The sequence below is a fragment of the Danio rerio genome, chromosome 19 (assembly GCF_049306965.1).
Source record: "Danio rerio strain Tuebingen ecotype United States chromosome 19, GRCz12tu, whole genome shotgun sequence".
In the NCBI taxonomy this organism is placed as follows: Eukaryota; Metazoa; Chordata; class Actinopteri; order Cypriniformes; family Danionidae; genus Danio; species Danio rerio.
The window spans coordinates 22,849,510-22,874,500 of record NC_133194.1 but is presented as its reverse complement, the minus strand read 5'-3'; the positions used below and the strand labels follow the sequence as shown (position 1 = coordinate 22,874,500).

The window sequence follows — 24,991 nt, the reverse complement described above, 5'->3', positions numbered from 1 at the left end:
TCTTCATTACCATTAAAGACATCAAACTATTCCTCTAACCCTATAGTACTTAATAGTCTTCGAATTTGGTCACAATTTAGAAAACATTTTGGCTTTCAAACAATGTCTAGTCTGTCTCCCATATATAAAAACCCTTCTTTCCTGCCCTCTATCTCAGACCAATCTTTTGTATCATGGTTTAGAAAAGGCATTGTAAGCATTAATGACCTTTTTTGTGATGATACATTTGTTACATTTTCTTATTTATCAGAAAAATTTAACCTTCCCAAAACTCATTTTTTTCGATATCTTCAGACACGTGAATTTATACGAAATACTTTTTCCCATTTTCCCCTTGCACCTCCCAAACAAGAAATCGATCAGGTTTTAGATACAAAAATTTGTAAAGGTGCAGTCTCTAAAATTTATAAAACAATTTTTTCATTTATTAGACAGTTAGATTCCTCATCCTTTTTAAAAATAAAGCAGAGCTGGGAATCAGATCTCAATCATGTTTTCACAGACGAGGAATGGTCCAAGGCTCTGTCTCGTGTACAAACCTCTTCTATTTGTGCTCGTCATTCCCTTATACAATTCAAATTATTGCATAGAGTATATTGGACTAAGGCAAAAATATCTAAAATTAACCCTGGTTTTGATCCAATCTGTGATCGGTGTCGACAAGCTCCAGCAACTCTTCTTCATACTTTCTGGCTTTGTCCAGCGCTAAGCACTTTTTGGGCATCAATTTTTAAATCAATTTCTGAATGCTTTCTTTTAGATATTGAGCCATGCCCCCTAGTAGCATTATTTGGACTTAACCCTACAAATGTTTCTTTGTCATCTACACAATCAAATGCACTTGCTTTTTGTTTAATAATTGCTAAAAGGCTTATAACACTAAACTGGAAAAATCCTTCCCCACCCAGTTACATACATTGGATGCATGATCTGATGCAGTCTATGCAAATAGAAAAGATTAGATATACAGTTTGCGGTGATACTGAAAAATTTGACACTATCTGGCAACCATTCCTCTTACACTTTAAAAATAAAAATAATAAATAAATAAACATGTATATATGTATGTGTATTTGTATGCAAGTATATAGCTGACTTATCTTCCCTACCCCTGGCTTGGTTATGAGTGGAGAGTGTGTTTTTTTTATTTATTTATTTTATTTTTTGTTTTTATATATATATTTTATTATTATTTTATTTTCTACTGCTGTACCCTTTGAGTATTTGTATTTATATATTCTCGGCACTGTTGTTGTTGTTGTTGTTGTTTTTTGTTTTGTTTTTTTCCTTAATGCATGAATATGTAACTATATTTTATTCAGAGAGAAAGAAAACGTGAGCAAAATTGTATTCTACCACCACATTGGATCAGTTGATGTCTAATGATTCTGTGTATCTGATGCTGTGGCTCTCTGACTAACATATTTCAATAAAAACAGAGTTAAACTAGAAGCTAACAATAAGTGTCAAAAGGAACAGGAATTATTCATGGATCATATATACAGTACATTACCTGACTGAAGTCACCTGACCTATCCAAGTTTTAGGAACAACATATGCGAGTTTCAATAGATCTTCTGCAGTATTTGTGATGATTAAGATGCAGTTCAACAGGTTATTCATTAGAAAAATCTATCTTCTGCCATTTTTCTAAATAAACTAGAAGTTATTATTTGTTGCTCTTACAACTAGGATCAACGACAATACTTTTGTCAAGTAGTTTAGTGTGTATATATATATATATATATATATATATATATATATATATATATATATATATATGTATATATATATGTATGTATATATATATATTGTATTAATGTTCATATCTGCAATAGGTCAGATTCAAGTTGGCCATTGGAACCCTGTGGCTCTGTCCAGCGTGACAGATGTCTCTGATGCAACAGTAGGAGACATGCTTCAAGACCTATACCACGTTATCACCTTAAGAATAAAGCTGCACAGGTACAACACACACACATTCACACCACACACAAACACACACACACACACACATGCTCTAAGTATCACGTTTTTCTCAAAACAATCAGAATTAAAACTCCTCTGATTTATGATTAAGGCTAATTTTCGCAGGCAATTTAGTATTAAAACTAATTTCAAAATTATTAAAAGTTATTATAGCTATTAAAGTTTTGAGGATAAACACTTAATAATGTGGCTATTTGTGAAATAATAATTATTTGTGATTAATGTCCCACAGTGTAATTAATTACTGCAGTACATTGTTTTTCTTCTTTGTTTTTGTTTTTTTTTTCTCACTGACTCACGCACATTCTCTTCTCTCTCTCTCCCTCTCTCTCTCTCTCTCTCTCTTTCTCTCTCCCTCTCTCTCTCTCTCTCTCTCTCTCTCTCTCTCTCTCTCTCTCTCTTTCTCTTTCTTAGTGTTTCTAAATTAGAGGACTTGCCCGCTGAGCAATGGACTCATTCTACAGTCAGAAATGCTCTAAAGGATCTGCTTAAAGAGATGAATCAGAGCACATTGGCTAAAGAGTGTCCATTATCTCAGGTATGGCTTCTTAAAAATCTTTTTGTCTATAATAAGTCACTGTAAATAGATTTTACGGCTGGTAAAAAGTAACATTGCAATATCTAATGTCTATAGAACTTGTAGTATCACAGGATTCCTGATGAACAACAGCCTCTAAATAAATTATAGTATATAGGATCTCATATTTCCTGCGTTGAGTAGTACAAGTATCTACACAAAAGGCAGTATTATATGCCTAGTTACATTTCAAACATTCTGTACTTTATTCAGCTTAATAGCATGTACAGTTGAAGTCAAAATTATTCTGTGATTTTTATTTTTATTTTTTTAAGATATTTGTCTAATATTTTCCAATGATGTTTAACAGAGCAAGACATTTTTCACAGTATTATTAGCATTATCAAAGTCTTGGTGGTTTTATTTTGGCTAGAATAAAAGCAGTTAGTATTTTTCTTAAGCTCAAAAATTGTTATCTCTCTCCAGCAATATTTTTAGTTGACAGAACAAAACACTGATTTGCCTTATTATCCTAACTTACCTAATTAAGCCTTTAAATTGCACTTTAAGCTCAAAACTAATGTCTTAAAAATATCTAGTAAAATATTATGTGCTATCATCATGGCAAAGATAAAATTGGTTATTAGAAATTAGTTATTAAAACTATTATGTTTAGAAATGGGTTTGAAAAAAATCTACTCTCGTTAAACAGAAATTGGGGAAAGCATATACAGGGGGCTAATAATTCAGGAGGGCTAATAATTGTGACTTCAACTGTAGCTACAGAATAAAATAAAGCTAATTGCCTCATCTTGAGTATAAAGAGCAGAACTATGATCGAAGAAGCGCTCACTATCAAAGAAAACAACCTACCATTAAGATCCATCCTTGGTTTGAGAACCAGCTATTAAATGTATTGAGCAAGAAGACAAAAATCTTTAGCACATCCGTTCTGGACACATTTAGTCAGCCTAATTTAGTAGACTCAGTATGGCTAATTACTGTAACATGCTTTATAGGAAAAAAGGTTGCATCAGGTCGAAACTGCATTGTTGAGATAAATAAACAAACAAACAAGCAAAAAAAGACATTTGTGTCACAAAAATCTCCAAATGTTTACACCATTTTTAATGTTGAAGTGAATTTTAGATTGTGGAATGCACTTCTGGTTTGAGGAAAATTGTACTCAACAAGACTGAAACAGATTACTGTTACAATGTAAAACCCAATAAGTTAAGGCAACTCAAACCTTTTGAGGAAACTGATTGCAACGAACCATTTGAGTAAAAAACAACTAATTTATATGAGTATTGTGAGTTTACTCCATTTAAGTTAAAGTGAATTAACTTTTTACCTTCAACAATTTGAGTTTTAAGTTCTTTTCAAATGAGTAGAATTAACTTTCAGTAAATTTTGAGTTAACTACAGTTATTTCATTTGATAAAGTTGACTGTTGGGTGTTACTGTGTACAAAAAATCCCTATTTCTCAGTTGGATGAGCACTATATATATATATATATATATATATATATATATATATATATATATATATATATATATATATATAGCCAGAATATACATATGGCCAGAAACGTACTCTTCCCATAATGTTTTCCCAAAATTAGACGCATTTATGAAATGGTATTCAATTTATTATTTTTATCAGATTATTGAAAAATATACATATTTGTTACATAACTAAAAATACAGCACATAATTTTTGCTATTGTCACTTTTTTAGCATATGAACACATTTTGTCTCCGCTTTTGTTTTTGTTTGAAAGAGCATGATTTCATCAGTGGTAAACGGCACTTACTATGCCAGCATCTCTGCTGCGAGATGTCAAGAGTTCGGCCAGTGGTACAAACACTACAAGAGGACAAAAGCTATAATGGGTGAGTAGCTATTCAATGAAAAAATGCTAGTTTTACATTATAGTTCTCAAGTATTATTCATATGGTTTAATTTCATATGGATGTAATTTTGACAATACAGGTTAATGTGTTATAGTTCATGTATTGAAATCAGTTAGGCAGGGACAATGAATGATATTCAGCTGCCTCTTAACATTAATTAATGCTCCAAATAACATGAAAAATTATTGTTGATTTTAATATTATGATTTACTTTGTCAAAATAATGAGAAATTTTCTCTTAAAAATTACTTTTCATATTAACCAGATTTTTCTCATAATAATGAAATATTGTATAATAATAATAATAAGAAGAAGAATTAGAATTTGTCACGTAACAATGATTTACTTTCCAATAATAGTGATTCTCATAATATTAAGATACTTTCTCATAATAATCACTTACCTAGAAAGTTTCTCCTTAATTTACCTTGTTTTTGTTTTTATAATTATTCATATTAAACGAGGCTTCTGTAAAAAAAACTAAAAACAATACAACATTTATAAATGTAAGTAAATATATTATTTTAACATATTAAAAGTTTTAAAATTACCATTAATTGTATCTATACGTAATAAACAAAATAGATAGTTCGTTGTAAATTATTGTTGTAATGAATTAATATCAGTGTAATGATTGGTTTTATTGATGTTTGTTTTTCTGATTGTGGCTGCATTTATTTAAATAAAAAATACAGTAGAAACTGAAATATTGTTCTTTTGTAACAAAATGTTGTTTATTACACATATATGCTAAGAAAAATGTGTCAGTAAAGGCAAACAAAAAGAAACACACAGATTTCATCTTTATGCAAGCTAAACCTGTTATAGCTTTGGTATAGAAAAATACCCTAAGACCTGTTCTTGCACAATGGATTAAAGAAATGTCAGATAATCCTGCTCTTGAAAAGTTAGTGCTCAGCATAAATGAGTACTCCCCATTTTCAAAATGAATATTTGTATCCATTTCTTAGTAAATATGGGTAATATATATTGGTGCATTTGAAAAAAAAACTGATTTATTAGACATATATGTTTATTAAAATAATATTTTAGTCACCAAACATATTTAAAAATGGAAAGATAATACATTTAAATTCATGCAAAATATTACCAAAAAAAAAAAAAAAACTACAAACTAAAACACTTCAACAAAATTGTAGGTATTTGTTGTTTCTCTTGATTTTCGCTGTTTTTGAAAATGTATTTAATATTTTTCCCTAACATTAAATTTGGGCTACTAATTTTTAAACCATTATTGTAAGTTATTTTGTTAAATAATTTCCAGATTTTGCTTTAGTGCTGACTAAACTAATGTATATGCACAAATATAATATTGTAAAACATCCTATAGAAAATATTAATTTAAATGACAGATTTGTGTGGGTGTACTCATAAATGCTGAGCACTGTATATAATCAGAGGTAAAGCAGAGACTTTAAAAAAAAGTGTGGTCTCCTTTTGGTAAATTTGTCTTTGGAAAGATGACTGTAATTTAAATATCAGTGTAATAATGTTTTTGTTTTGTTTATTATTAATTATTATATACGCACACACATTGGTCAACTTAAATAATTTTTTATTGTTTTTTTTTTATTTTAGAATTTATTTAAATGTCATTTGTGTTTCCTTTAGGGGTGGGAAAGTACATTTTGAAATGTTTTATAACTTAAAATTCTGTATTGTTTGCTGGGTTTAGTAATATAATAAAAATAAATAAAAACAAGGTTGAAAAAAAAATTTATGAAATAATTTAATGTAAAATAGTTATTTTATGTTTTAATAAAGTCATTTATAGTAATATTTTATTAACACATACTTTTTCAGAACTTGTTCTGATAAGCTGATGCTCAAGAAAAAGTTTAAATTTATACATATGAATATTTTTCTGGAAACAAATAAATTTTTAAGGATTTCTTAATGAATATGAAAAACAGCATTTCATTGAAAAATAATAGGTTTTACAATCACATTTTATTATAAAATTAATACATTTTCAATCTGCCCAGTTGGTGGAATGAACGCCCTAACTGCATCAGAAAGGCAGTCACTCGCTGTCTTCAAGAAACGACTAAAAACTCAACTATTTAGTCTCCACTTTCCTTTCTAATCTGCAATTGCCTCTCTGGCTCCACCGCTAACTGTATTACAAAAAAAAAAATAATAATAATAATATATATATATATATATATATATATATATATATATATTACTAATGTTTTGCTTCTTACACTTTACATACCTGAAACTTGCCTACAGCACTTATTCATTGTTGCTTGTGTAAATTGCTTCCTTGTTCTCATTTGTAAAAAAAACATTTAATATAAAATATTTAATTTGGATATAAAACCTATACCAAACTAAAACACTGAATTTATAACAAACTGAAAAGTAATAAAAGTAATAAATTATTATTTAAAATAATCTGATTATAACTATAAGATTTTTAAAAAGGCTCCAGTGATTTTAATCCAAATACTGTAGTAATAAATGTTTCTCCCTCTTGTCAGGTGACATGAGCAGGCAGTGCACTCAGCCCTCTTCTTCCAGTCAGCCCTCGATGTTCCAGCAGCCAATGGAAGGCAGCAGTGCAGAGTCACGGGGTGTTGTCCAGATGCAGGCTGGGATGCCTGGTCTAGTTATGGCTCAGCTTCTCTCCCAGCAACACGCCATGTCTCAGCTCCTCACACACGCTCACACCCACTCACACATACCTCATCCTGCACCTCTAAAGACTCCTCCCAAATGCAATGTGTCGCCTCCAACAGTAACTCAATGTCCTTCTCCTGTCACCGACGTGTCACCTGAAATTTACCACTGGGTGCGCGAGGAGCTGAAGAGGGCAGGCGTTTCCCAAGCTGTGTTTGCACGAGTGGCCATTAACAGGACACAGGTAATATGACTTTCTCTACACACTTTATGATTATTCATCGAATGTCAATTTTTTTGTAAGGATTGGGCTGAATTATTATCATATTTAGAATTTTATTTAATATTTTTGCAATTTTTGTGACAAAGTTGCGTTTTGTCATTTTTATTTGTTTTTGTTTTTTAATATAACTGTATAGTTTTTATTATTATTATTTTATATATGCGCAATTGCGTTGATGAAGTTGTAACAAATTGTTTAAAGCTTGTTTTTTAATATATATAAATATATATGTTTTTAAAAATATAACTTAAAGGGGCTAATAATTTTGACCTTAAAATGGTTTTCAAAAAATTTAAAACTTCTTTTAATCTAGCCAAAATAAAATAAATAAGAGTTTCTCCAGCAGAAAAAATATTATCAGACATACTGTGGAAATTTCCTTGCTTTATTAAACAACATTTGAGAAATATAAAAAAAAATTATTGAAATATTGATTCATTATTGATTATTGATTGAGTGAGCCGGCTTAAAATCATTTAAAATATGTGACTATTCAAATTGGTTGGAATGTTAAATGAAATGTGATGCATGTTTTGAACAACATTAACCATTGTGTTTACTGTAAATGTGTTTAATATCCACAATTTTTTATTTTAAATATCTGCATAGTTTTATCACTAATATTTTTTATTATTAATGCTTTTTTATTAAACATCAAGTATACATCAACGATTTGCTGTGAGCTAGTTGAAAATTAAATCAAATATGTGATGACTCATATTGGTTAAATGAGTTGCGATGCATGTTTTGAACAGCATTGACCATTGTTCTTACTGTAAATAATTGTCGGTTCATTCTGCTGTGGTGACCCCTGATATTTAAGAAACTAAGTAGAAGAAGAATAAATGAATAAAAATAAATATTTTTAAACATCCAGTAGAGATGTAACGATTCACAGTGAGCCAGTTGAAAAATCCTTTAAATATGTGCTGATTCAAATCAGTTTAGATATTAAAGGAACTGTGATGCATGTTTTGAACAGCATTGATCTTTGTGTTTACTGTAAATGCACTCAACATGCATATTTTCTGCAATCAAACTGTAGCAAATAGTTCAGTTGCAGGGTTGTTGTATAGTCAGTAAAACTAGGGATTTTTACTCCTTTATTTGACATTAGATGTGCACCACAGTCTCCTTTTCCAAGTTTCTGATTGGCCAGAATTGCTTTATGCTTAAAGCAGGTCGCACACCAGAAGTGCCACTTGGCGCCACGACACGGCACGCACATGACAGTTTAAAGTATCGCACACCAGACGCGCACATTTGAATGATATTTAACATGCGCTCTGTGGCGCAGCTGAAAAATGAACTGCGTCCTGAGCCGTGGCCAGGCGCCGCCGACAGCCGCCGACTTGTGGCGCCGGTGTGTGTATCCTGATAGAAACCTATGTTTAGAATTCTAAAATGCATGGCGCTGCGTGGCGCACCGCCGAGCGGCGCTTCTGGTGTGCGACCTGCTTATGGGTTATATTGCCACTTGTTAGTTAGGCATACTCTTCACAGTGCAATATAGTGTCTTCTTGCATTTTCACATGGACAGAAAAATCCTGTGTTTCCATTAGTCTTGAATTAGTGCATTTCTAACCTGTATATAAATATTTATTACATTAAATATATATTAAATGTATATACCTTCTTGAACACATTATACGTGCATCTTTATGTCTGTTTATTTACATACAAATGAAACATTGGGTATATGGGTTAAAGACGGAAAGTCATTCATTCATTCGTTTGTTCATTCGTTCGTTCCTTCATTTATTCATTCGTTCGTTCATTCATTTATTTTCTTTCAGCTTAGTTTTGTATTTATCAGGAGTCGTCACAGCACAATGAACCGACATATGCACCAAAGTAAATTTACAAAAAATAAATAAATAAAATTGTGATTACATTACAAAGGAAGTAAATTAGTATAATGTCTTTAACGGTTCAAATTGTTTTGTTTTTTTGTAAAATACCCAACATATGGGTAAATTAATGTTACTTTTTTATCCAACATAACAGATTTATGAGTTTTTATGATTGTCCTATATATAATAATGAAACAGTAAACTGCTTACCTATTCTTGTAAAAATATATAAAACAATAAGTGATCATACTAAACTTGATTAAACATTAAATTATTAAAAACAAATGGGTAAAAGCTATGACGTAAAATCCGAATGTTAAATATAGATGACATTTAATTAGTAATGTAGGCCATTTATTATGTCATTATTCTTTTATTGTTTTTATGCTTCAAAACCGTTTCATCTTTGACCTAAATATAAAATGATATATCTAATTTATAATACAAAGTTTTTAGCTCTCATGTAAAATGTTTATTCTTTTTCAAATATTCTCCAAGTGCTGTTTAGTGGAGAGAAGATGTTTTTCCTCACTGCATCTTTAAATATATCGATTTTGATAGCTAATTTATAAACAATTTTTTTGTCTTTAAAATGATTACAGTAGTTATTTTGCTAGTTAATCTGCTGCATATAACATAAGCTTGATGTAATGGTGGTTCATTCATCTGTGGGGGCAACAGATTAATAAAGGGAATAAGCCAAAAAGAAAATGAATGAATGAATTTTGCGAGTTAATAGTATTTAGCTTAAAGTGTCATTTAAACTAAGTTAATTACTAGGATTACTAGGTTAATTAGGTTAACTAGGCAAGTCATTGGACAACAGTGGTTGTTCTGTTGCCTATCAAAAAAACAAAAAAATCTTAGGGGGCTAATAATATTGAAATTGGATTTTCATTGGATTTTAACTTATTTTTTATTCCAGCCTTTCACCAGGATAAAAAACATATTATAAAACACTGCAAAATATTTTCTTGCTCTTTAAAACATCACTTAAGAAATATTTGAAAAGCAAATTGAAATTTCATAGAAGGGTTAATAATTTAATCTTCAACTGTATAATAGTTTAATTTCATAGTCATGTTTGTAAATTGCATACTACTGTTGTGTATCTGTGCACATTTTAAAGCATCTGCCTCTGATATTGTCTTGCAACAGGGTCTGCTGTCTGAGATCTTGCGAAAGGAAGAGGACCCAAGATGTGCATCTCAGTCTCTATTAGTGAACCTGAGAGCCATGCAGAGCTTCCTGCAGCTTCCACAGAGCCAGAGAGACTCTATCTATGTGGAGGAACGAGAGAGAAACCTCAACACTGCCTACAACACTAATACAAGCTCACCTCTGCCCATTCAGGTTCACCCTCAGATTTGATTATAGACCTGACATGTATCATATATTGCAAAAAATGAAGAAGAAAAAAAACAGTTTCTAGTCCAAATATCTGAAAATTCTTAAAACGAGAAGCAATTTCTAGAAAGATAAGCAATATTGTTTTGTTTTCAGAAATAATAAGTTAAAATTAAGTGGGTTTTCCTTAAAACACACTAAATGATCTGCCATTGGGTAAGTAAAATAATCTTGTTTTTGTATTGAAATAAGATTATTTTACTTAGTCCACTGCCAAATTTTTATGCTTGTTTGGGAAAGAAAAAGAAATTTAGAAGTCATTATGTGAATAAAGAGAAGCATGTTTTTGCAGTGTACACTATTAATATGATTCTTATGCTTAAAGAAGCTTATTGTGCTCAACAAGGCTGCATTTATGTCATTCAAAAGGTTATGATTCGCACTCGTTAAATAATTACTTTATATAGCTTTGTTTTACATTCTTTTAAAATACATTGGACACACTAAGGAAGGCATTGTGCCGAAATGTCTGTTTAGTATCTCCTGAGAATGAAGTATAAAGCTATATAAAGTAATTATTTATCGAGTGCGAATTACACCCTTTTTAATTAAATTTTTAACAAGATTAATGCACCAAAATTAAAAAAAAACGAGAATGCAGACTTCATTACTGAACGTGATGCATTTTTGTAATACAAACTCCAGTACATATATAAATCATTACAATGAAAAATATCTGTTTTCTTATTCAATCTTGTTTAAAGTTTTGCTCATTCCTTTGATTTAAAGCTGATGTTTCAGCATGATTACTCCAGTCTTTAGTGTTAAATTTCAGAAATAATTCTGATCTGATGATCTAATGCCCAATTAAAATTTAGAATTATTATCAGTGTTTCTTATTTTCATATCATATTTTTGGAGGGTAAAAATCATGATGCAGTGCCATTCAAAAAAAAACATTAAAATCAGTTTTAAAAAAGTAAAAGACATTTATGATGTCTATAATAATGTAAAGACGTTTATAATGAAACATATATTTTTAAAATAAATAAGTTTTTTTTTTTACATTTCATCAAAGGATCCTAAAAATGAAAATCCTTGTTCACAAACCTGTGAAGCAGCAGAACATATTTTCAACATTGATCATATTATTAGTGATTAAATACCAGTAATAATGTATAATTAGAGAGCAGCAGATCAGCATATTAGAATGATTTCTGAAGGATCAGGTGCCACTGGGGTAATGATGCTGAAAATTCTACTTTGAATCACTGAAATAAATGAAATTTTAAACTTCATTCAATTAGAAAACAGTTATTTTAATGTGTTATAATATTAAACGTTTTGGCTTGATTTTTATATCATACTAATATAATTCTTTGAAAAACATAGAACCTTACCAATTACAAACTTTTGATCAAAATATGCTGTAATTTCAATACAACACATCTCATTCAAATGAATAAATAACATCAGTAATAATAATAATAATGATACAGTTTTAAATGATAGCTCATCCAAACTTTTAATTGTGTCATCATTTACTCACCATTTACTTGGTCGAGGGTGTTATTTCTTTTCTGTTGAACAATGTTGAAAAGCTGTAACCATTTCAGTATTTGTTTTTCCTACTATACAAGTAAATGGTTACAAGTTTACAACATTCTTCAGTGTATATATATTCTTATATTGTGCTCAACAAAAAAAAAAAACTAAAACTGGTAAACGGTGTGTACAGAATCATGAGAGAATTGTCATTTTTGGGTGTGCTAATCCCTTTAGGTGGCTTTTTCTGAACGCTGTTGTCATAAAAAAAAATCTGTCACCACAGGCCAAACTTTCTCCTGTTTCCAAGGATATTGTAGTGAAAGTGGAATGTGATGACACTGGAATAAACTACGGCATTTATGAAGAAATACAGCAAGAAATGAGGCGAGCAAAAGTGTCACAGGCCTTGTTTGCAAAAGTCTCTGCAGCCAAGAGTCAGGTAAATATATACATGAGAGATCGAATACATTTAGGCTAATTAAAAACCATGAAAAAAAGGTTCCACCAGCACATGTGTTAATTTATCAGATGCTTTTATCCAAAACTACTGTATATCATTTCAAATGCTGTAACAGTTAACGTCAGAATTATTAGCCCCTCTTTGAATTGTTTTTCTTTTTTTAAATATTTTACAAATGATGTTTAACAGAGCAAGGACATTTACACAGTAAGTCTGATAATATTTTTTTTCTTTTGGAGAAAGTCTTGTTTGTTGTATTTCAGCTAAAATAAAAGCAGTTTCTAGTTTTTTGAAAAACATTTTAAGGTCAAAGTTAGGCCCCTTTAAGCTCTTTTTTTTCAATAGTCTTCAGAACAAACCATCATTATACAATAACTTGCCTAATTACCCTAACCTGCCTAGTTAACCTAATTAACCTAGTTAAGCCTTTAAATGTCAACTTAAGCTGTATAGAAGTGTCTTGAAAAATATCTAGTGAAATAATATTTAATTTCATCATGGCACAGATAAAATAAATCAGTAATTAGAAATGAGTTATAAAAATATTATGTTTAGAAATGTTGAAAAATTCTATTCTTCTCTCCGTTAAACAGAAATCGGAGAAATAAATAAACAGGGGGGTTAATAATTCTTACTTCAACTGTATATATTTCATATAACACAATGAATATTTATATTATGTAGTGTAATGTAATGTGTATTTATATAGTGCATTTATCGTGTATGGCTATACACCCAAAGCACTTCACAATCATGAGGGCTGGTCTTTTCATTATTAAATAAATAAATGTGTATTGATTTTATGCAAATAATTAGTAATAATAAGAAAATAAATACATTAAGGGAGCAAAATCTAAAACCCTAGTGAAACTGTCTTTTGCTTTTTTTCTATTTCCTTAGTTCAAAACAGATTTTATTTTCTTTATAATCTGTTTTAAACAAAGGCATTCATATGGTTAGTTGAGTGCTGACCTAGAAATACTGCAGCATTTTAAACATTTCTAGAAAATTAAAAATTTATCTCCTGCATATAAATATTTATTATATATTTAAATATTTATGTCATGGAAGGCATTAATTATTTCTTATTCATTTTATATCATAACGTTTTCTCATTTCAAGTGGTTTGAGATCCTAAAACATTACATTAAACGTCCAGGTTAATATAAGGCATTGAATCAGATTTTCTACACTGTCTCAGATGTATTTCTGTTCTTGTATTATTAGGGCTGGCTGTGTGAGCTGCTACGCTGGAAGGAGGAACCATCTCCTCAGAATCGTACTTTGTGGGAAAACCTGTCTTTGATAAGGCAGTTTCTAAACCTCAGCCAATCAGAGCGAGATATTATATATGACCAGGAAAGCAATACTGGGCAGACCTTCTACTCAGAGAAACACACAAGACCACTGACTGAACAGCTGCAGGTTAGTGCTCATGCACTCCTCTTTCTATATAGTAAACAATTACAGTACACTCTGAGTAGGGCCAGACAGAATCTGCAGATATTTTTCTGCTATTCCCTCTGAGAATTTTGTAAAAAAAAATCTGCGGATTTATGTGGATTGATTTTAGGAGTATCGTAACTAAAAACATAATATACGAAATAAAAATATTAGCTTTTTAACTTTTATTTAATGTTTACAATGCAAATCCATCTATATCCACATATTTGGTAAACAAAGCAAGTCTATCATATATTACAGTATTTCTCAGTCACGTTCCTGGAGGACCACCAACTCTGCAGATTTTTCATGTCTCCTTAACAGAACACCTGATTCAGATCCTCAGCTCATTAGCAGAGACTAAAATACTGTATATTTAGTAATTATGACAGACAAAGGAGACATCCAAACATGCAGTGTTGGTGGTCCTCCAGGACCATGGTTGAGACACACTGATATAATATATCTACTAAAAGACAGAACATATTACTTTACAATCTGTATTGAAAATAAATCACATAAACACTTTCATATAAGTCGATAATATTGCTGAAAATAATTTAAACACTAAATAAATATACATTTTTCACAAGTAAACAAATAGACTGAATAGTGGGTTAAAAATCTACAGATTTCTGCACACGCAGATTTCGTGTGGGCCTAACTATGAGTAATCATTTACTGTGTTGATAAGCTTTATTATTTCTAATCACACATTGGAATGTATAGACTTTATAGATATAGATAATATCTAAATAATCTAAATAATTATTAGATTATATATATATATATATATATATATATATATATATATATATATATATATATATATATATATATATATATATATATATACATATACATATACATATATATATATATATATATATATATATATATATATATATATATATATATATATACATATACATATACATATATATATATATATATATATATATATATATAAATATATAAATTAGGGCTGTCAAATTGTTAAAAAAATTTATGTAATTAATCACACTTTTTTTGCAATTAATCATGAAACACAATATTTATTACAGAAATAAAAACATTGGCATGTAAGTGCCATTTGAATTTCAAAACAATCAATGCCAATAACAAACAAAAATGATTTGCATGTTGGATTTTAAGTGGACTACAAACATACACACGCACACAGACAACGCTTGCAGTGCAGCACACGAGGTGAGCGAGGGATCCCTTCAGATTCATCAACATGCACGATCGCGTTCATCAAATTTGCCTAAACTAAGCATTCTAAAGTATGGCTGTAATTTACTAGTAAGGATTCTGGCACGGCAACGTGAAGCAGACACTTTACAAAAGTTGCGTGTTGGGGGAAACACGTCAAACTTATGAAATGTGAGGGCTTATGGAAGCAGCTTGAAGGCAGAGAATAGGGCTGTCTTTGACAGCTTGCAACTTTATCGGCCACTTTTACTGAGTACATTTACATGGACACCAATACTCTGTTTTTATGATTAAGATAATACTGATTAAGAGTCTACCATGCAAGCAGCGATTTTTGATTACCTTGCAGGATCACGAAGTGCGGAGGGTTTACTTTCTGTTTGCCATGCGGTATCAAACTCCATTAAAACATCCTGAATGAAAATATGTTGAATGAGAGTGAACTGCTGAACTGCAGTTGAAGTCTAAAGATTAAAAATGAAACACCCAAAATTGCATGAAACTCTGGAGGAAACACAGGATACCCTGGTGATGCGACATTAATTGTTTTATACTGAAACTTTCCTTCAGCCCATCCTTGGTGTTATCCAAATTTCTTTACACGTTAAACTAGGGCTGGGTGATTTTTTCGATTTTTTTCGATTAATTCGAATTTACGTTTTAAGACGATTTATTTTGAATCAAATCGAGAAATCGCGATTTAAAAAAATATATATATTTAATACATTATAATGGCACCAATGCGCTTTGGTTCACTCTCTGAATGAAGCAGGCAGCACACCAAAAGCACCATTCGGCGACGCCATGGATTCTAAACAGGTTTCTATACACACACCGACGCCGCCCAGCCACGATTCACGAAGCAGTTCTCATTTCAGCCAGCCCACAGAGCGCCATCTGATTAGTTTCATGTTAAATATCATGCGAATGTGCGCGTTTGGTGTGTGATAATTTAAACTGTCATGTCCGCGCCGTGTCGCGGCGCTTCTGGTGTGCGACCTGCTTGACTGCCTGTTAAAGCGTGAAGTCATGTAGGATTTTGCTTGTTGCACGTCTGTGTGGATTGTCAAGACATTCCCTCATCAAGTCGATAAACTCGATCTCAACATGTATGAAGGACGTAAAAACCTGCCATGTGAAAAACTGCCCCGATCTTTTGGTTTGAACACGAGTAGAAGTGAGGGACTGTAGCAGTGAAAATGAAAGTACCCGCCCCCATTACGTCATTTAGCGGACCTAGGTCAAAACCAGACAGATCAGGCAGCATAATACAGAGAGTGGAGCAAAGCGCATCAAATGATCGGCATTTAAAAGGGGGAAGAAGAAAAATAGATTAAATATATTATTTTATATTAGACACACATCTGGTGCTTGTATTTGCTCCTGCAAACTTCACACATTGGGTTAAATTAGGCTTTACAGTTTCCATGTTCAGTCCTTTTTCTTCCACTGTATCTTTTTAAGAAAAAGGCAGCAGCATTACAACCTGTCATTCAATCAGAAGACACAGCCAAAGCCGAGCTGACAGCCAATCTTTCCTAGGCTCAGCAAAACTTGCAAAAAATACCTCTGTATTCCTGCAACTGCAATATTTACACAAATATTTCTCATTCAAATCTTCAGCAATGCTTTTTAACTCGTGAATTTGTTTTACATTTTTTTACATCTTGACCGTTTTTTGTATGACATGGCCATTAAAAATACAATGTTCCTTAACCAGATGGTTTTTCAAGTTATTTTTAAAGAGAATGTTACTTCAGTCATGTTGTTGTAATGTTTTGAGAAGACTAGTAACACACTAAAAAAAAATCGAAATCATGAATCGGTCAAACTTTATAAAAAACCTAGATTTTTTTTTTTCTAAATCGCCCAGCCCAACGTTAAACACACGCAGGGCAGAGCAATCTGAACTGGTGCTCTAGGCAAACGGCAATCACGCTGCCCTCAACCCGAAAGTGAAAAAGAAAGTGACTGGTTCGCGGATGAACGTAAGGATAGTGAGGGAGGGGGTAGGTGTAGCAGATGAAAGTGAGGACCGTGGGGTTCGCTCACCATTCTGCTGCCTAAGGGAGCCACAACAGGAAATAAACTGCGGCTGCATTACTTGTGTTATTTTACTTTTTTTTTTTACACGTTAAATATTTCAAGTTAAACACGTGCCTTAATGTGCTAATTTTGACATCCCCAATATATATATATATATATATATATATATATATATATATATATATATATATATATATATATATATATATATATTAGAGCTGTCAAAATTAACGCGTTAACTCATGCGATTAATTTGAAATAATTAACGCGTTAAAAAAAATTTACGCAATTAACGCATTTTTTTATTTTATTTTTTTCCTGTTGTGGCCAGGGGCAGACGCCAGGCAGTTTCCCGCTGTTTCGACGTACTTTTTTAGGCCGGGCTGATCATCTTCTTATGATGTGATCGGCCCATAAAACACTGAGCAGACTGTCATGTTTTTCTGCCTCAGTGATTGACGGTGCTGTGAGCTGTCACGCTCTGAAAGTAATGTTTCTTTTCCGGACAGACCGGCTGTGTGACATAATCTGCAGCCCATTGGTTCTTTTTTTTATTGACATTGGGCTGACCCAATCACAACCTTCCATGTTGGGCTCTGTGTAACCTAGGTGTGTATTTGTCAAAATAGCCGAGGATCACGCCTGTTTCTCACGCGCGGGTCCACCCCGCGGGAGAGCAGACTTTCGCGTCTACACTCTGGAGCGGGGCACAGATCAATATATTCCTGTCTATTCTTTCTAGTTACCTATCTGTCCATATAAACATACTATTTAAACTTTTAATCTGCACCACGGCCTCTGCAACTTCCTCCTGCTGTTTCCTGAACCTGGAAGTCTTTATTTTACAAATCATAAAGAATGTCTGCTTCTCAATTTCTATGAGGAGTGTCAGTCATGTATTTTAAGATGCACTCGGTCAGAAGACAATCGCATGAGATATCATGACATTGTGTTTTTGATCGTCAGCATGATGTAGGCTTATAGTGACAATAATATTTATACAATATATGTTATAATTTATGGAAATATTAATTCCTCTAATATATGGTTAATATAATGATATTTATACATGACCAAACTAGTGTGCAACTAAAGCAACTTTTTTACATTTAGTTTTGTAGTTCTGCCCAAACAAATATTTGTTGCATTTTTTAATAGTTTAAGTTCATTTGATTGACAATGTAAGATCTTTTAGCATCGTTTGATGTTTCATTGTTGAGATAAAAAAAATAAAATTAGGGTCTCTGACACATTGCTTTCATTATTTATCTTTATTTTATTAATCAACATTAACTGTGTGCGTCAGCAGGCAGTTTTTGTTATGTTCATTATTTATTAGGCTCCCTCAAAACACACAGGCACACACATTTCCAGTGTGGATTATAATTTTATTTTAATAATAAATAAAAAAAATGTAGTTTTTTTATTTGTCAACTCTCGTTATTTCCTATATATGGCTTTTGTGCTTAAAAAAAATGTAACCAATTAATCGCACTTTTTTAAAAAAATTAATCGCGATTAATTTTTTTTAAAAAGTGCGATTAATTAGTTAAATTTTTTAAACGATTGACAGCACTAATATATATATATATATATATATATATATATATATATATATATATATATATGGTCACACTTTACAATGAGGTTCATTATTTAAAGTTAAGTAATGCATTTACTAACATGAACAAACAATGAACAATACATTAACTACAGTATTCATTCATGTTATTAAACGTTAGTTAATGAAAATACAGTTGTTCATTGTTAGTTCATGTTAACTCATGGTGCATTAACTAATGTTAACAAGCACGGACTTGAATGTTAATAATGCATTAGTAAATGTTCAATTATGATTAATAAATGCTAAACAATTGTTGTTCATGATTAGTTCATGTTAGTAAATGCATTAACTAATGAACCTTATTGTAAAGTGTTACCATATATATATATATATATATATATATATATATATATATATATATATATATATATATACTTGTGTGTTCTAATCATTTATTTGTATTTATTATATGACTATTAATTTGTTTTACAATGATTTACAGAAATGCCTACAGAAATGTCATTCGGCGAAACAATTGTATACCAGATGAATACTAAAACGTATTATCAGGTATAATGAATAAGTCCAATTATAGTTCAGCCTCAATTTATTAATTGTAATTTAAAATTGTTATTCTTTTTAATATACTTCCCACTGCTAGTGTTACATACATTATATCACAATTTATTAATATGGAAAAAAAAGTGATGATACTAAGTACAGGTCAGTATATTTTTACAACAATATAGTTGTTTATTATGAGATATTATTATGAGAAAATATCTTATTATCATGAGGGTGTTCCCCATTATTAAGAGAAGTCATTATCATGAGAATATATATCCTTATTATGAGAGCGTTTCTCATTAAGAAAAGTTAAGTCATTATTATGAGAAAATATCTCATTATTATGAGAGTGTTTCTCGTTATTAAGAGAAGTCATTATTATTAGTAAATATTTTTTGAGCGTTTTCATTATTATGAGAAGTTAAGTCATTATTATGAAAAACATCTCATTATTATGAGAGCATTTCTCATTATTATGATAGAAGTTCTCATTATTATGAGAAGTTAAATCATAATAAGAAAACATCTCATTATTATGAGAGCATTTCTCATTAAGATAAGTAAATTCAATATTACTAGAAAGTATTTCACTATTATGACAAAGTAAGCCATTATTATGGGAACGTTTCTCATTACTATGACTTGTAAATTAATATTTTTTAATGGTGGAATCAAGCCCTTTTGACTGTAAATGTTGAGTACATTTTCATTTTTCAACTATTCTTTTAAACCAACACAATAACCATAAAATGTATAATATTGATACACCTAAAAACAAAGTAATGTAATGTTTTTAGTTTGCTCTCATAATTGTTTAACATAATCTACATTTCTTTCTAAAGGTGATTCCACAGCATATGGTGGCTCTAAAGCAGCACCAACAACTGCACAAAATTCCACCTCAACACCATCAGCTCTTCCTCCAACACCATCTCATGGCCGGAAGTCTTAAAGACACTTACATGGCCCCAAATTTCGGAGGCAGGTCTTTACCACCGGAAGCCCATGCCATCCTGCAGAGTTTCATTCAGGAAGTTGGACTACATCCAGATCAGGAGGCCATTCACACATTATCTGCTCAACTGGGTGTAGCCAAAGAGGCCGTTCTCAGCTTCTTCAGTGGTCACAATTGGCTTAGACAAGAGCAAGACAACAGGAGAGAAATTGAGATTGAGGATGGAGAAGATGATTACATGGAGGCAGAGGATGAATTCGAGGAAAACATAGAGAAGACAAATGCAAGCATGATGACAGGGAAACAAGACCTTAGTGCAGATGAGCAGAACGCAGCTACACAAACTCGGTTTATCATTACTATTAAACAGGAGGAGGAGTTTCCATGCAAGGAGGAGAATGGTGAAAGCCCCGCCCACTGCCAGTTCATAAACTCATAAATATGCATACACTACTGTTCAAATGTTAAAAAATTACAAAATGAATACTTGTATTCAGCAAAGACACAGGAATCTATTAAAGGTCCCATGAAATTCAAATATTTTTTCAGATGTTAGTATTAGTCTGTAAGCTAGTGTGCTCAAAAACTAACATAGAAAAGTGATATAAGCATTCAAAGCTTGCAGTTTGTCACTTCCACCTAAATTGATTAACAGTTTTTTTAACGTCACCTCATACTTCATTTCCTCATCAAATCTTGACCAATCAAATGGTCTGTAGTATCTGACATGCCCCTCCCCCTTCAAGATGCTTCTCATTTGATGCGCTTGAGCTCAAACACCCAATTGGCAGAGCTGTCTTAAAACAAAATGCTATTGGCAGTTTTTTTTAAAGGGTAGAGCTACTCAGTCCCCCCTCTCTACATTTTTTAGTTGAGATTACGTCAAACAAATTTCAAAGCACTTCACAGACCTTTAAAAGTGACATGATAGACAAATGTGTAAAATGTGACAAATGCTGTTCAAATGCTGTTCTTTCCTATTTACATTTATCAATTATGAAAAATGTATCTTCGTTTACACAAAAGTTTACACAAAACTATATGCATATTGATGAGGTTGCATCTCGTTCACAATAGAGCGTGCTGATTATTTCTAACCAAGCCTTTCTCATGATCTCATCTCCAAATTAGTGGAAGAACGAATTTGCTCTAAACAATGCAAAAACAACCAATTTTCACTTGTTAGCTAAATATATGTGCCCTAAATTTGTTTTTGGTGTTTTGTCATCATTTAAGGTATTCTATAAGCTAGTGTGCTACAAAAAACATGACAAAATTTTTATTTAGAAGATATAAACATCCAAGGCTTGCAGTTTGTCACTTTTGCCTAAATGGACCAATGTTTTTTTCACCTCATACCTCATAACTGACTTGCCCCACCCCCATCAAGATGCTATCCGCTTGTTAAGTGTGACGTCACACAAATTGGCTTCCAATCGCTGTATCAAACTGTATGCGGAGACTCAACATATGGTAATAATAAACATTTTTCAAATCGATGTAATACTTTTGAAAATCGCAATCACAATATATACATGCATGAATAATATCTGATGGCCAAAAAGTTGTACATTTTTTTATAAATTGTTAAAATATTGCAGTCTGTGATGCAGCAAGTCAAGAGACTGTTGCGTACACCATGATTTTTATAAAAAATCACTTTAATGTGTGATAGGACTAAAAAGTGGTCATAAACAAATATTTTCTTAATACAAACGAGGACCCGAAAACAGTATTTAATATGTCATGACTTAACAAGTGGTTATGTGCTTAGGCTAAACAACAACAACAACAAAAAATTAAGGGGGAGGAGCTACTCTAAGTCCTACTGTCTTCATGTTGCAGTTCAAATTACATTACAGAACAAAAGTGCACATTTCAAGGCACTTCATGACACCTTTAAGGCTGGATTAATGATGCTGGAAGTTCAGTTTGTTTTCACTGGAGTAGATTACATTTTAAAATATACTTACAATATACACAGAAATTTCACCGATTTTTACATACGCTCCCTGGTCACTATATTAGGTACACCTTACTAGTACTGGGTTGGACCCCCTTTTTCCTTCAGAACTGCCTTAATCCTTGGATATATTCCTTAGAGATTTTGGTCCATATTGACATGAAAGCATCACGCAGTTGCTGCAGATTAGTCAAATACAAATCCATGATGCGAATCTACAGCAATAGAGTCACCACATCCAAAAGGTGCTCTATTGGATTGATATCTGGTGATTGTGGAGGCCATTTGAGTATAGTGAACTCATTGTCATGTTCAAGAAACTAGTCTGAGATTTGAGTCCACAGAACTGCTGGTCACTGGATATTTTCTCTTTTTCCAACCATTCTCTGTAAACCCTAGAGATGGTTGTGCGTGAAAATCCCAGCAACAACCATGCCACACTCAAAATTACTTAAATCACCTTTCTTCACAAATCTGATGCTCGGTTTGAACTGCAGCAGATCATCTTGGCCATGTCTAAATGCACTGAGTTGCTGCCATGTGATTGTCTGATTATAAATTTGCGTTAATGAGTATTTGGACAGGTGCACCTAATAAAGTGGCCGGTGATATGTATTTTTCAACACATACATGGAATTTGGCCAACCATAAGAGACTTTTAAAAACATCCAAAATTCTTTCAAAACCAAACTTTTGAACAGTAGTGTATTAAATCACATACAAACACATAAACAGCAATGAAAACCGGGTGATTTGACAGTTTAATGTAGCGTATTTACTGTTGTGCCTTTACGCACAAGGTGTTTTGCTAAAACCTCAAGACTTTGAATGGACTATAGAGATGGAATACTGAGGATTTTGTGAAGAAAATGCCACGGAAAGCATTAAATGAATCTCACTGTTCTTATTTATTAATAATATGTCATATTAGTATTATTATTAGGGGTGCAAAAAACGCTTCTGTCTAACAATGGAGTTTGTGGTTGTAATATTTAAAGCAAACCGAGTCACCATTTTTCAAGCATTGAATCACAATTGAATCATTGTTAGAGCAAATATTTACACCCCTGCACTAATATAATTTGCAATTTTATAGTAGTGTTATTTATTGTTTGTCTCTCATTTTCTGCAGTGTTAACGGTGGCGTATTCAACATACAACAACTGTTGCCCAGAGACTTTGAAACCATGATGTATTATACAGTATGTTTAGAAGGAAAACGGCACATTACTGTATTATTGTCAATAGAACAAAACACAATAGAAAAAGCACTTTGAATTACAGTGAATAGTTCTCTCTCTAAGGAATTACAATAAATCTGTACTGTTTGTTACTGTTCATTTTATTTAAGGTCATTTTTTTCAAGAACCAGAATGAAATTAGGCTTTATATGGATGTTCAATATGACGCTGTTTTTGGTGATAACTTTATTTTCATGCTAATTAGTGTTAGCTGACGGTGCTGTTGCCTTAAGCAGTTTTTTTTTTTTTTTGCTCAATCTTAAATTAAGTTTAATTATTCAGACACATTCACCACCTGCTACTTCCATTTTCTCACATTTATTCTTGTATGGTATATCGCTCTAAAAGGGGGTCAGCACTGTTGGATATAAAAGAAATGCATCAATTTTTTATTGTTCATTTACTAATTTAGCATTCAACAGGAATTATAGTACTGACACTACAGGACTGTCACCTACAATTAATAATAACTATTTTCTTCATTTCTCACAAGCATTAAGTGCAGGAGCCCTTTTTTGTTATATATCCATATATCTATTAAATAAAAGGAATTATATAAAACAGTGATTCTCTACCGGTGGGCTGAGCCCAGTATAGCAGGCCTCAGCAATCCTGCTGGTGGGCCACGAGCTTAAAATTAAACCTCAACATTATACTATAACTTTGAAATTTCATTAATTATATGCTGTATTAAAATGATCGAAGTAATGCTTTTTCTCCTGTTCTCTGATTGATTACTTCATGAGGCGCAAAAACAGCCTCATGATTGCATCTGCAACTACATGTACGTCTGTTCATTCACAATCTATGCGTGAAGTAAAAGCGAGTCTCTGTATTTATGTGTGAACTATTTAATATATCCGCATAGTTGTCTAAATTAATGTCCTGCGAGTATTTTATAATGGATGCGTCGCACACCCATCAAGAAGAATCTAGAGAGGCTCAATGGTGTTTTTGCCATAGAATCTAAAATAAACATATGAGCTTCAGACATGCTCTGGCGGAGCGATTCACTCCTCCTGTCAGCGATCTCCCAATAATATCCAGCTGCAAACTCGAAATCCATCAGATTGATGCGTTTCAACAGATTTAGGGTGTTTACTATACTATACATTTATCTCTATTTTTTAAATATATATACACACACATTTGAAGTCAGAATTATTAGACCGCTTGTTTATTTTTTTCCCCCAATTTCTGTTTAATGGAGAGAAAAAAAATCCAACACATTTCTAAACATAATAGTTTTAATAACTCATTTCTAATAACTGATTTATTTTATCTTTACCATGATGACTGTAAATAATATTTTACTAGATATTTTTCAAGACACTTTTAAACAGCATGAAGTGACATTTCAAGGCTTAACTAGGTTAATTAGGTTAACTAGGCAGGTTTAGGTAATTAGGCAAGTTATTGTATAACAGTGGTTTATTT

General features: G+C 31.7%; 1 protein-coding gene across 2 annotated transcripts in view; it reads left to right on the top strand.

Moving 5' to 3' along the window:
• satb1a (SATB homeobox 1a) overlaps positions 1 to 23,715 on the top strand; it is a 31,491-nt gene extending 7,776 nt beyond the window's left edge. The window contains exons 4-11 of one of the 2 annotated variants that reach the window (XM_005170006.6): positions 1,839 to 1,965; positions 2,404 to 2,527; positions 4,291 to 4,402; positions 6,931 to 7,313; positions 10,364 to 10,558; positions 12,408 to 12,539; positions 13,788 to 13,985; positions 20,238 to 23,715. In XM_005170006.6, the coding sequence (XP_005170063.1) occupies positions 1,839 to 1,965; positions 2,404 to 2,527; positions 4,291 to 4,402; positions 6,931 to 7,313; positions 10,364 to 10,558; positions 12,408 to 12,539; positions 13,788 to 13,985; positions 20,238 to 20,789 (1,823 nt within the window). In that variant the 3' untranslated portion in view covers positions 20,790 to 23,715. Of the gene's footprint in view, positions 1 to 1,838; positions 1,966 to 2,403; positions 2,528 to 4,290; positions 4,403 to 6,930; positions 7,314 to 10,363; positions 10,559 to 12,383; positions 12,540 to 13,787; positions 13,986 to 20,237 lie in introns of both variants that reach the window. The other variant, NM_001080162.1, reaches the window with a different exon arrangement.
• The last annotated feature ends 1,276 nt before the right edge of the window (positions 23,716 to 24,991 follow it).